The sequence below is a fragment of the Rissa tridactyla genome, chromosome 13 (genome assembly GCF_028500815.1).
Source record: "Rissa tridactyla isolate bRisTri1 chromosome 13, bRisTri1.patW.cur.20221130, whole genome shotgun sequence".
In the NCBI taxonomy this organism is placed as follows: Eukaryota; Metazoa; Chordata; class Aves; order Charadriiformes; family Laridae; genus Rissa; species Rissa tridactyla.
The window spans coordinates 4,820,913-4,835,187 of record NC_071478.1 but is presented as its reverse complement, the minus strand read 5'-3'; the positions used below and the strand labels follow the sequence as shown (position 1 = coordinate 4,835,187).

At 38.9% G+C, this 14,275-nt stretch overlaps 1 protein-coding gene across 6 annotated transcripts; it reads right to left on the bottom strand.

Moving 5' to 3' along the window:
* Window positions 1–459: 459 nt before the first annotated feature.
* ZCCHC8 (zinc finger CCHC-type containing 8) lies at window positions 460–14,256 on the bottom strand. 6 transcript variants are annotated; one of them, XM_054219258.1, is made up of 14 exons: window positions 13,389–14,256; window positions 12,289–12,331; window positions 11,591–11,665; window positions 10,957–11,062; window positions 10,133–10,210; window positions 9,711–9,814; window positions 7,881–7,946; window positions 5,862–5,925; window positions 5,262–5,404; window positions 4,331–4,473; window positions 3,433–3,548; window positions 2,979–3,062; window positions 2,023–2,137; window positions 460–1,308 (listed from the first exon to the last, which is right to left on the bottom strand). In XM_054219258.1, exons 1-14 carry the CDS (start codon window positions 13,837–13,839, stop codon window positions 494–496), a joined length of 2,403 nt encoding a protein of 800 aa, XP_054075233.1. In that variant the 5' UTR covers window positions 13,840–14,256; the 3' UTR covers window positions 460–493. The 6 variants fall into 6 exon arrangements, with proteins under 6 accessions (XP_054075233.1, XP_054075234.1, XP_054075236.1 ...); XM_054219259.1 differs by having other exon boundaries at window positions 5,862–5,922; XM_054219261.1 differs by lacking the exons at window positions 7,881–7,946; window positions 9,711–9,814; window positions 13,389–14,256 and having other exon boundaries at window positions 5,862–5,922.
* Window positions 14,257–14,275: the final 19 nt, after the last annotated feature.

Sequence of the window (14,275 nt, the reverse complement as noted above, 5' to 3'; positions counted from 1 at the left end):
TTAATGTTAGACCTTTTTAAAAACATCCTGAATATATTAAACTTATCTACAGGATAATTAGCAAAATGTATAAAGTATAGATTATTGTACAAAGGACAGATATAAAAAAAAAAATAAATCACCAATCCACCTGAAACTCAAGGACTATATAAATCTTAGCCAAAGTAATGAACAGCAAACCACAAACTCCTCTTTTTAGAGTTTCATGTATTGGCATGTAAAATGCTCTTAACAAATCAACAGTCCTGTTATTCCTTAGTGGAAAGAAGCAACTTGGGGAAATTCTTCTATATTTTCTGACCACATTGGTGGTCCTGGTCAATACGGAAGCCCTGCACTGACTTCAATTCCAAGGAAGAACGGGGTAGAGCTGTATTTGTCTAGATTTTCTCCTTCCCACAAAAGGATGAGGAAAGTTATCCAAGTTTGTAAAACCGGAGGAGGCGAGAGAAGGAAGCAGGGATTTGGACATAATGAAACAGAGGAAGACCAGTTAAGACGAAGTCTTTTTCTTTTGCTGGTTTCTCGGGGAATTTTTTAACACGCTTCTTATTCGTAGATAAACACCTGTTGATTCTGCCATATTTTCAAATTCAAATGGTGTTATGCCTACAGCAAACTTGCTCATATCAGGAACAAGACTGGAGTTTTTTGCAGATGATTCAGTGCTTGTGACCACTTTATCTCCACCTGTATTTTCTCCATCGTTAACGTCATGGTTGGGAGCAGGCATGGTGTTATCCAGCAAGCCTTCTGAATCTGTATTATCAGGATTTTCCTTTAAGTTAAGTAAACTATCTCCTGGATTAGGACTAGTTATAGAATGTTCATTTTCTGGTATCTGTTCACTGATGTCAGAAAACGTAGTTTCCACTGTAATCACCTTACCAGATGACCTTACTTCTGCAACAAGATCTACTTCGTTCCTAGATGGTGATGATGTAACAGAATTTCCAGTTAAAGGTGTATCAACAGGAATATCAGAGTCACTGTTTGTGCTTTCTGCCTGCTCTAGTGCTGCCCAGATTAATCGCTGCTGTTCCTCTAGCTCTTCCAAGGTCAGAGTATCCTCATCCATGACTGAATCCACTATTTTTGGCTGAGGAATATCACCGGAAGGATTTGATGGTGGAGTAGTCCTAGGAAGAGGAGGGGGGGTGGGTGTTGAAGGTTGAGGTGGTGTAAGATTTAGTGGAGGTGTTCCTTGTGGTAAAGGAGGAGGAGTTGACATCGATGGACGTCCAGGTGGCAGCGGAGGTTGGAACTGAAAACTGTTATGAGTTTGAGATCTTTGTGACACTTCCAGATCTAGAAACAGATTGAAAGACATCTGTTAGAATCTGAAATCTGAACAGAACAAGATTCGAAGTGACAATGCTCTGATTAACTAGCAGACTTATGTCTTCTCATCCTTGGTTTTCAGCTGAGATAGAACAAACTTTTTGAAGGTTTTAATATCCACCGAAACTATGTTTTGGGGGATTTTAACTCTGCTAGCCGGTCAAGAAAAAAAAATATAGATAAAATACTCTTGAATGTATTGCGAACAAACTTATTCCACACTGAGACACAAAAGGAAAGCCAGAAGTTTCTCCAGCTATTCCAACATTCGAACAACACTGTTCTTATTTTTAAGAAGTGAGCTTACAACTTTCTACGTTATTTCATCCATATATTTAAGGATTTCGAGGTCTTCATAATAGAAGTTTCTATAGGATATACTTGAAGTAGAGATCAGAATTTGTAACCTAACATTCCAATTGCTCTGAGAACACCTGAAACCTCCTGCCTGGTATTGGAAGATATGACAATCACAGCAACAGAGAATGCCTATTGTGGCGAGGCCCAAATGCAACTATAGTAGGACACCGCTAGCATATGTTAGCAGTTACATTAGTTACCACCATAATGAATACTAACACATTAGTTTCTCTTCATGAACATTGACATTTCAATTCAGAGCAAGTTATTTTGAAAATAAAAATGGAAACTAGGAAAAAAAAAAATGTAGAATAAGCGTACCAGAATCTATGTCCATGTCAGTTACTGGCACCTCCAAATTGTCTTCTTTTGGTCGCTTTGAATGATGAGAGCTTGACTGAGATGCAGCCCTTTTATTGCTAGATTTTGGACTTGGCTGAAGAGAAATTATCCAGGAAAACAAAAGAAAGTAGTATTAAGTTGTACGAGGTAAACATTTCCAGCTATAAGAACATATTTAAAGCAATTCCATAACTATGCAATCATTTGGTGACCCAGCATGACAACTACATATTGAAGTTTGGGAGGTTTAATGCAACTGAACAGAACTGTAATCTTGTTCAGGTTTAAGTGGCAAAAGAAAAGACTGTGCATTCTTAATACAGAATTACAACGAAGTTTCCACTTGGACACCTAGATCTTATGAGATCATCACAACACAAGTATTGCATGTCCCTTCCTGGCAAGTTTAGAATTTACCATTTAATTCCACATAGCATTACACTTTGGGACTGAGAGCAGAGCATACATCTTCCAGCCTTAACTGGAAGTATTCTGCAGTAGATAACACTAAGCTAGAGTCACATTAGAGATGACCTGAGAATGAAACAGGACAGGACTACCACGTGTTTCCTCAAGTCACTATAATAAGATTACTGTAAATCATGATATGGCAAGTAAGCTTTTCACTTATTTGGGAAGTCTGGAACTAAGACTGTTTTTAGGCTGTAAAAGTTTATAGAAGCTTTTTCCATAACTGTTTATAAAACATCATATAATTGGTATCTGCTTATATTAGGAATTTGTTCTAAATGTGAAGCTCCTTTTTGTTAGAACAGAGAAGCCAAGCATCAGCATTTCACACCTGGTAGTGTCAGTAAGAAAGTCTATCCCCTTGTGCAAAAAACAAGATATAAACAAGACATCATCATTGGCTACACTAACTACAGGACAACTTTTTTTTTTTTTTTTTGCGAATAACAATGAGACATATTCACCGCATGAAAATTCGAAAGGTAGTTAGCAAAAACATCCTTCTGTTGAGACGGCTGCATGGGGATGGAACCAAATATCTGCCATTCCTACAGGGGAAAAGAAAAAAATTCCAAGAACATTCAGAAAATTTGTATGTATGGAAGAAATAGGCACTTGTGTGTGAAGTTTTGTGTTTTTTAAAAAAAATGAACTACCCTTCTAGGGTCCTCTTGGTCCCACAATGGAAATCATCACCCTAGAAGTACTGTCAAGACCCCACCCACAAGAGTTTTGACAGTTACCAGCTGGATGGATGTCATGGGAATTAACCCAACAGCCCCCAGCACCAAAAAGAGGCTTAGAAAAACTGCCTGTTGAAAGAAAATTGTCAGATGCAGAATACTAAACGTTAAACTCAACCAAAAGCAATTAATGTTACTCTGCATGTTGTTTAGAAGGCAGAGGAGAGCCACTTACATCTGGGATCCCACTTGGAGTGGATATATTAAAGCCCGGATAGTTTATCAACTTCGAGACATCGTAAGTGATGCGTTTTGGTTGATGAGATCCTTCACCTTCTGTTCCACCATCATCTATAACAAAATGTAATTATTATTGATGCTAATTAAGAACATTACTGAAAAAATCCACAGGATTTAAGAACAGGGTCTTGTCTTGGTTTTTGGAATGTAAGTATTGACAGAAGGCTTTGTAATCCACAAAGGCAGTAACAACAACCAAATCTATCAGATACATGCATGAAGCTTCCCCAAAAAAACCTAACTACTCTTATAATACTACTCTTTATCTACCACTACTAGCCTCAGAATTTGGCATCACAACTGTTCTCTGAGATGCAGCATAAATGTTGGTCATTAGTAAAAAGCTGGTAAATTACTTGATAAATTGGGTTTCAAAAAACATATTCTTTGCTTGCTGGTGGTCTTCTTACTCTTATTATAAATTTATTGAACTTTAGAAAGTATTGAGGTTTCTTTCATAAAACATAAGAAAAGCAAAGCTTATGAAAAAAAGGAAGAAGAAATTTGGCAATAGGCTATTTGCAAGTCTTGCACAGTTTCACAGGAACTTCATGTTCTAGTATCAAGGGTCGAATAGACAGAAAACACGCTGACAGAGTCTTCACCTATGCAATACAATCATCATAAAAGTTGTTTCATTGTCACCGCATAGATACATGAAAGGGGAGTATTTTTACATGACTTTAGAAAAGAAAACTTGATTTACAACTTTATCACTCTTCCATGAGGAAGATGAAGGTTTACAAGCTAGGTACTTTATTGTCTCCTGAATAGGGTGAAGCCAGTAAATAGCCCGCATACTGAAAACTGCATTCCTGCAGCACATTCCTTACCTTTTCCATCATAGAGCGCAAGCCCCGAGTGCTCCATTTCAGCCTCCTTGAGCCAACCTGGAGGATAACCCAGCTGACGCATGCGATATATAAACGGAGGAAGACTCTTATCTGTGACACCAAGTGCATCTTGAAGTTCCCCACTAAGTTAAGAAAACAAACAGAAAACAAAATGTCCTCCAGTAAAAATCCATAATTGAGTTTTGACAAAAGGAAGTTATGAAGGAAGTTACGAGCATTTTGTGGAATTTTAAATTTAAATTATCAAGTTAAAGTAACTTAGTTTAACTCAAACTATGTTGCCTGTCAATCCCTGATACAACAATTTTAGGTCTGATGTTAAAGATAACTTCTAACATTTCAATTTCTCCATACAAGTGTACATATGCTTAAAGATTTTATGAGAATTAATTCTGTGCTGAGAACAACTTATTTGACTTGTTACTTCTGATTCATGGCCTTAACTATAGCTATGATGACAGGAAGGGTGGAACTTAATGCAACACTAAATTTACTGCTGATTTCTTTGGAGACTGCTACAGCCATATGATTTTTTTAGAACATTTGAGTAGAGAGGAAAAGACACTCAAAGCTCAAAATGTTCAGAATCTTGCATTCATATTTAGTTTATTAGGAACATAATATATCTGCAATTTGATTAGCCAAAGAGTAAAATTTTTCTCCCTGCATTACAGAAAGTGCCATGCGAAAGGGCAGGACTATTAAACTAGCAATGAGTTTTCACGTGAAAAATATCTGTGCAATTTATTAAACAAACATTTATTTAGCCAACAAATTCAAACATAATACACCCATAGTTAGGAGTAGCAGATGGACTTATAGAACTCTGGAAAGTAACATCTGGCACTCCAAAGGAAGAAAAGGTATTCCAGAAAAGCAGTGCAACAGCTAATGGAAGGAAAAGAGATACCTAATTACTCCTGGTTTAAATTTTCCAAACCTCTCTTCTACTTCTTCTGCATGATAACGCTGCTGAAAATTCTGATTGCTCGCTTCACCACAAGCTTCCAGAAACTCCTTTCTCTTCTCACTTATACGAGCTGCATTTCGTGGCTTAAAGATAATACAATTGGGAAGTTTAGATTTGGACAATTCACTATTTATGCACTCCTTCACCCAACATAAAACTGGTACTCCTTGCCCTCAGCATGCTTAATCGTTTGTCACCCGGCCATGTGATACAACCGCAGTGATAATGAAAACTACACAGCAAAAAAGCAAGAGTATTTGCACTGGAGCTAGCAGAGCTCTAAAGCAGGAGGAAAGACTGTGCAAACTGAAAAATGTCCCTCCATAAATTAAAGGAGACATTTAAACCCTTATGCTACAAAATTAATTTATGTTGATTTAGAATGTTAGCATTTATAAGTATGAACAGTATTATCTAATCAGAGATGAATAACCATCCTGACCCCAATGCACCTGATTTTTTATTTTTTTTTAATGGTGCAGTTACACTGAAACATTTCTTGGAGAGCAGCAGTCTTTTGAATACTGATGTAGACTTTACCTTTGGACAGTCCTTCATTTGATGGTCTTCAGAACCACAATTGAAACAATGAGGTTTTGGCCTGCTTAAAAAACGCACAAGAAATTAAGCCTGAAAATAATTTTGCAACGTTAAATACACTTAATTACTTTATATCTTGTTAGATTTTTAGATTTAGACTTAGAAAGAAAAAAAATGTAAGCATTGCTTGCTGATTTCACATGCTGTCTTCTGCTTCTCTTCAATTGACTACTAATGTCAACCTTCAAAACGGAGTAACAGAATATTGTTTATTTCACAGTCCTAATAACACAAGAAATGCGCGAAACACAGGCACAGCATTGAGGGGGAGCGAGAATACATGACAGCATGTGGAGAGAAAGGAAAGAAAGAAAGAAAGAAAGAAAGAACAAACGAGAACTAAAATGGCAGTGGAAAAGTAGTACTTCCAGGCGGAAATTGAGCTTTTATAACCTGTATAATAGAGATCTATTCCTTTAAGAGGGAATAGAATAGTCATAGAATAATTTAGGTTGGATCTCAGATCTCTAATCCAGTTCCTTAATCAAAGCTCGGTCAACTATGAGATCAGACCAGGTTGCTCAGGGCTTTATCCGGTTGGGTCTTGAAAATCTCTCAGGATGGAGACTGCATAACCTCTCTGGGCAACCTGATCCAATACTTTACTGTCCTAAAGGTGGAAAAAGCTTTTCCTTGTATCATGCAGCAGATAGCAGAGTATTCACTGAAGGATTTCTGCTTCTGATTAAATATGCAAACATTTCCTTAAATAGTGCCAGTAAATGAAAACAAAACCTACATAACGAAAGCTTATGCTATATCCAGAGGAAGGAAAGGGAAGATGTTAAAAAAATACTTTTAACTCTAGAGTACGGGTAAGGAGCCCCTCAATTTAATACACCTGTAGTACATTAATACCTCTATTTCTCTTTTTATGCTTGTGTCATCAGAGGTCTGACCCTTTTTACAATACTGAGAATCAGTTACCAGGAGAGACAAGCAGGAGAGCATGACTACTTCTTTGGAAAGTGCTGGTCCACAGTCTGAACATGTTATGCATATTGTGAAATTGTGCACTGAAAACTTGGAATGGAACTGCAGCTGGCTTCAAGTTTAATTCTCCTTGTAAATTCATACCATGACAACAAACATTTTCAACATTATGGGAGGGGAAAGCCAATCTCTTAAAAAATTTTAGAGAAAGATTTATTTTCTGAACATTCATTTTTACCGAATTAGGATTGGAACCAGAAGTGGAGACAAAGTGTGACACAAGGATGAGCGTCCAGGGAAACCCCCACACACGCACGCGCTCCAACCTCTTGAAGCCTCTCTATTAAGATAAAGATGAAGCAGAAGGCGCGCTTCACTTTACACGGTATTCAAACAGAAACCTTCTGCGGCGATCCAAATATTTTATCACCAACCCATATCATGAGCACAACCTTTCAATCTGTTACCATCAATCAAAGATGGCAGTACTTCTAATCAAACCAGAGTTTAACTCAGCATGCCCCTTTATCTTTGAAATTCCCACTAAAAGCTTGCCTTGTTCTCATTGCAGCTGAAATCAGTGACTTTAGACACTGTGAAGATCACACAAGCTGTCAGTAGGGAACTCTATTTGCTTTACATCTTACCTCCCATAAAAGCTATACAATCAAATTTAAGATCAGTCTGTCTTAAAAGCCTGTAACGTAAGTCAGACAGGAATTGCTCTACAAAACAGTAAGAATGATGATAGTACACCAGTGCAAGGATGACAAAGCAATCACTAAAAAGGCAAACAACAGAAGAACTGAGCATAAACTTCCAAAAGTTTTCACACATTGATTTTAAGGCCCTTCCTGAAGAAAGTCAAGAAACAAGAAAGAGCCACTGACTGTAAAGCTCCGCACTGCTTTACTTAATTTAAACTCATTGCTCAGGTATGTTCAAGGGTTTAGTATACTGGGGAATAATCACAGCGTACATCTGAACTTTTCAGCTCAAAACTTTATATTTAAGAATAATACAAACCTTTTTGGTTTTACTTGTATTTCTTGTCCATCTAGGGAGAGAATCTGGCTGAAAACTTGCTGGTATCTTTAGATTTCAATAAGGAACTGCTACTGGATGAAGCAAAATTTCAATCTTGTATAAATATCAGTGAAAACCTAATAGTGCCTTGACTAGAATACTGACTCTTCTGGATTAAGTCACAAATGGATCCTTGATATGAAGTCTATAGCATAAACTATAAAATTATATCTATTATAAACTATTTCCTAAGATGGGCTGACATTGTTTCCTCCTACTCAATTTCTATCCAATGGCCAATTTTGTTCTTTATCAGCACTTGACAGAACTACTGTCCTCTTGTTTATAGGCAGAAGTTTCAAGCTAATAATTCTGACATGCTTCAGAGCAACCTTATTAATAACATATTTTGGTAGATTTTCAAAAATATAACTCGCTTCTCAAGCAGGTGGAGACAGGTCATATTGTACTACTTGTGTTTGGTTTTGGACTGCAGTGTGTCAGCTGCTCTGCCCATTTGTCTAAAAACATACGAGAAGACAAGAGAGCTGCCAGTGAACCGGCATGGTAAAGACTAAGAGGTTCATGAGAGTTCAGAAGCACAGCAGTTTTCAGAATCTAACAGTTGCTTTTAAAAAGAAAAGCAGATGCCAGATACTAGTTGAACTGACGTGTTAACTGAGTGCAGTACTTCAGCCACTTAGAAGCACGATATTTGGTATACCATTTCACTCAGAAGTAAGTGTATTTTAGGCTTAATGTTGTCTATGGGAGCTCTAAAGAAAGATGCAGTAAGCACATTTAAAAAACAATATCAAAGCTAAGCTGGCAGACATGAAAGTTTAGCCACGCTTAACTTGGCATATTAGGAGTAATTCCCCTTTAGCCATCTACTGCCTTCATCTAGAGGTTGGGAGGTAGTACAAATATCATTTGGAGAGTCATTAAGGATTGACTTAATGCACTATAACAGAGACAGCTTTCCAAATGTAAAATTACAGCACAGTCAAAGGCAGGCAGAACAAAACCCAAGTTAGCCAGCTTATAAATTTGCAATTTTCATTCAGATACAAGTAATTTTTTAACACCAGGAAATGACCTTTACTGCAATCTTGATAACTAGATACTGCAGAAATGAACTGTGAAACTGGTTCTTGTCCTGACTCTTTCTAGGGGAGAAGCAATACTAGAAAACTGGGGAGATGGGATTACTTGAGAAATTTCTTGTCCAATTTCTTTTTATCAAGGAGGACTAAAATATTAAATAAAACACTTTTTCCAGCATTTCCCTCAATCCCACCTTTCAAATACTGGCTTTAATAAACAGTAAAGAAAACCAACTTTAAAAAGGATGCAAGTTAAGAGCATTCCATAATTAAACTTTATTAAAAGACCTTCCCTCTGGCTCCCACATTTGTAAAAAAATACCTTACAGCAAATTTGAGTCTGCCAAGCCCTTTTCTTCTCCCAAACAGCAGATTTTACAGAGGGATAATGCTTATTCATATCTGGAATGAGCTGTCATTCCAAACCTGACTGCAGATTGGCCGAGGAAATTCCTAAAGTCACAAGATGTATTTATGGGGATAAGGCATTCACTCTTCCCAAGCATAAATCTTCTAAAAATCAGTGATCCAATCATATCAAAATACTTACATGTTTTGAGTAAAAAAGTCATTAATTACTCATTAAAACTTTTCATCTGTAACGACTGATACGGTTTTGATAGAAATGTACAATCTACTGAACAAAATTTGAGTTCAATTTACCGACTGGCATTCTTTAGATTTCACAAACGGAAAAACCCCCTTGTTTTAGTAAACAGGATACTTAGGTATTTCCCATCCTTCTGTCAGCTGTGGATTCTCATTTAATATAGGCTGTCCCAGTTTATCGAGACAAAAATTGGTAAAATACAGAACACTTCCTACAACCTGTAGAAAAAAAGTCAGAAAATTGTCAGAAATGTGTCAGTATTTAGGTCAGACTGGTAGCATTTCTATAAATTTACACTGCTTGCAATACTTCCAAGGTTTTTTTCCCCGGCTCTGCAAGAATTTACAAGTAATACACGCCCACACCTGTACAAATAACTATTTTTTCCCATTGATGTAGTCACAACATGCTGAACTTAACTGCAATTACACTTATAAATTAAACTTAACAACATCTTATTTTAATGGCAGTGTATACTGAATATGTAGAATGAAGAGTCAGACCTACCATTGAAGAGTATATAGTCAAAAACTTACACTAAAAGCTTCTTTAATTTTTTTAACAGAATTTGAGCTTGCTGTTTTACAATCCTCTTCCAAAAGAACACTGGAAGGCTGACATGAAAAGCAAAAATGCAAATAATTAATTTAAAATAACAGTGAAAAGAGCTCCTAAATTACTAAAGTATGTAAACAGCACAGAACGTGGAATACAGCTTCTATTCTTTCATGAAACATTAGTTAAACAGTAGGATGGAGATGCCTACATTAGTCATAATGCTTTCCACAGCCTGAAGTATGACACAACTCATTTCTCATGTTTTCTTTGATGAGAAATATGCTGCATAAGAACATCTTTACTCTGATCTCAAAATCTAAGAGAAAGATGGAAAGAAATATGCCATTTCACATTTTTATTCAAAGCGATGCAAAAAAAAAAAGTGAAAGTAAAACTCAAAATTCTAAACAAAGAGAAGAAAGAGGAAATTTCCAGATTCTGTTGTCCATCTATGCTCTTATACATACACAAAGTTGGGCCAAATACTCTCAGAAGAAGATATGTTAAGCTTATACCTTTTGGTCTTTTCTTGATTATTTAAACCAACTTAATACTTTGCTTTTACACAAATTTCAATAGGAACCATTTTAAAGAAGCATTTTCATGGTCGGAAAGGACATTTTCTTTGTCCTGATCCTCTATTTTTGGAACAAATAGTTATACAACATTTGTACAATAGTTGCTTCAACTGCAATTAAGCAGGAAAAACCATCCAGAATTCAGCAATTTAGCAGTGTAATATTTCAATAGTTCCACTATAAAGAGGCAAAAGAAGGAGCAACTAATGAAAATTTTAAAGTACCTGTGGCTTAACATTGAAGTGTGTTTTTTCTTGTTCACTTCTCTTCTGCTCCTCATATTTCTGAACTAAATTAAAAACAAAATCTTCAATTTCTTGATGATACTGCCTATAACGGAGTGAAGAAGTATAGAGAGACGAAGAAATGAGCAAGACTGAAACACATGCCAGATGTCTTTTTTTTTTTTTTAAGCATTTACCACTTACTACTTCTTAAGAACTTAGAAAAGGGGCAGTCAACTTCTCTCCTGTCCTCCTCCCAACCCCCACCAACACAAACACAATCTATTATTAGAGAGCACCCTTATATCAGTATGGTAAAAAAATCAAATCAGAGGCAGGGAAAATTTAATTTACTATGTTTACCCACAACACTCACGAAACTCAAACTGCTGTTCAGACTCACGCCAAGTTCCTGAAAGTCACACTACATTTCATGATAAAAACAGATATCAATAATGAAAGCACCAGACCTCCTGCCGTATTGCTCGTTACCCTTTCTCCTCCTCAAGCTTAACAAGTTTATGTTATTGAATAAAACACATATCCATCCTTTGGGCAACACACTAACATATCCAAACAACAACAAGAGAGTCCCATTTCTTGTCAGGACTGCTTTTTCTTGGAAAGTACTTACTTAGAAATTACATTGTTCATAAATAAAATCTGTAGCAGAGGTCCATCAATTTTGGAGTTGTCCACTGATATTCCACTAGAAGAACAGAACAGAGACACAGACAATGGTTACTGTATTAGCTTCACTCTAAATATCCCCCATCCATTTTATCACAGCAAAGTCCGTAGTCCACAGAGAGAGGAAGGTTTGGCCAATACAAGTTCTGTTCTTTTAACAAGTTCCCACTAACTTGAACAGAAATATCTCACCCTCTTCCAAGCAAAACAGGTTGCCTGGTGTGAGGTGGAAAGAAAACAAAACAGACCACCACACTACAGAATTTTTCTTCTAACTACAGTAAACTGTTACAAAATCTTATTTATAAGATCTCGTATTTATTCAGTCATTTTAATGTACTTGTTCTCACTGCTGAACTTTACAAAAAACCGTCTTCCTGAAGGCCACGTAAGTTTCATGAAGAGACAGATGCACACAAATAAAGTTAGAGCAATACAAATTAAGTTCTTGCTACTCAACTATAAAAGACTTTTCGAGAACGAGAAAAGCATTTTGGAAGCCCAGCATCTGAGCAGGGATGGGGACATAGAAAAAAGGTTTCTAAAAGATGTGGCAAAAGACACTGTCAGCTCAGGCAGCTATTAGATCTATTCCAAACATCTACAAGTCACACAAAGTGTTTTAAGTCAGCATTAACATACCTAGGACGAGTCAGAATATTCAGCTTCCTTTTAAGTTCTTGATGTTAATTTATTGTTAAGGAACAACAGTCACAGACCCACACCTTAATTCATTAAAGGATCAAAGCAACGAGAAAACAAGAATTCCATACAATAACAACGGGGCTTCAGACTTTGCTTTTCAGTGCACGCAGAATTATTTACAAATCCTGTGCTGAAGAAACACAACCAAATGCAAAAACATCCAAACTAACCAAACAAAAAAAAAACCCAACCCCCCCCCCCAAACACAGGAGAAATAGAGGACCAGGTGTGACAATCCAAATAGTATAATTTATTACATGCACTATGGTTGTACTGTCAAGTTTATAATATTTTATTTTTAAAATACCTACAATCATAACAAAAACTCAACAGTAAGACACACATACTTGGAAATAGAAAATAAGCTATAGGAACCATTTCAGAGTCCACTCTGCCACAGTACTTAACCCAAAACCCCTCTAGGGAACCAGTCACGACTTAATAGCTTAAAAGTATTTCTAGCTATGTTAAAATTGGATTTTCAAAGTGAATGTACAGCTATTTCTTTTCCCGAGAAAGGCAGAAAGGAGTCATGCGTTTTAATGGTCACTCCAGCACTCAGGAACTCGACTACCTCCTTTGCCAACTGAAGGAAGCTTGTCACGGACCTGGCCATTCTGAGGATAAAAGTTTTCAGAGAAAACGCTCCTCCTGAGTGACAGAAGCAGAGGGCGGGAAAAACCACCCACGGCGGCCAGCGGCGGGCTCGCAGCGGCCCAAGGCGGGCAGCCGCCGGGGGGAGGCTGCCCACTCCCCGCCAACTTCGGTTCTTATCGTCCTTCAGGACGCGCCATGGCCGCGGCTGCCAGGCGGGGACCGGCAGGGCCTTCCCCCACAGAGGCACAGGGCCCGGCCCGGCGAAGGTCCCCGGCAGGCGGGAAAAGCCGGAGCCCCTCAAGGCGGAGGCAGCCGCCGGCCCCAGGAGGGCAGACGCCATGGCTGGCCCGGAAGGGAACCGGCGGCCGCAGCAGCGCCCTCCTTCCCCCCGCCCCACCGCGCCCTCCCCAGAGCAGGCCCGGCCTCTCCCGTCAGGATATTCTCCGCCCGGAGCCGCCGCACCGTCTCGTCGCGGTCCCGCAGCCTCGCGTACAGCTCCTGCAGGGCTTTCTCGGGACCCTCCTCCTCCTCCTCGCAGCCGAGGCGAGGTAGCGGCGGCGGCCTGTCCTCCTCCTCCAGCTGCTCGAAGAGCTGGCGGTCCCCGAAATCCACCTCAGCCGCCATCTTAAGCCGCAGCAGGAAGGGAGGGGCTTGAGGGGAGGGAGCCGCCGAGGGGGCAAAGGGCGGACGGAGCCGCCACTGGCAGCGGGAAGCGCGGGGCGGGCGGGCCCTCGCCCCATGGCGAGCCGCAGGACCACAACTCCCAGCGTGCCACGGGCGGCCACGGCGCGCACCGGGAGATGGAGCCGGCGCTGCGCGGGCGGGAGCTGCCGTTCTGGGGAGAACGAGCATCCCCAGCACAAGAGGGCGGCAGCTGCCTCCGGCAACCATTTACTGCATCGCTCCTTTTTTTTTTTTTTATTTTATTTATTCCTCTTTTTTCTTCCTCTTCTAAGGAAGGGTGAGGTGTGGAGAGAAAACGAGGCCCCATCCAAACTGCAGCCCACGCTGGAAAGGACTCGGGCTCCTGGCAAAGCGCTGACTCCTACATTTAATGAGCTCAGATATGGGCATTGCCCTAAAACAAGCTCATAAAATCTACTCAAAGAGTTAACACACTTTCCAGTCTTTTAAATACTGAAATATTAGCAAGGAGCTCCAACATCCTTTCTTTTTCATCAGTTGTATGGTTACCCCTCACTCTCTACTGAAATTCGCAAGTATCAAATTGAAAATTATAAAAATAAAAAAAAAAGTTCAGCATTCATCACGATCTCATTATTTTAGGAAAATCCTACTTCAAAAGCAGCAAATCAAAGCATCACAT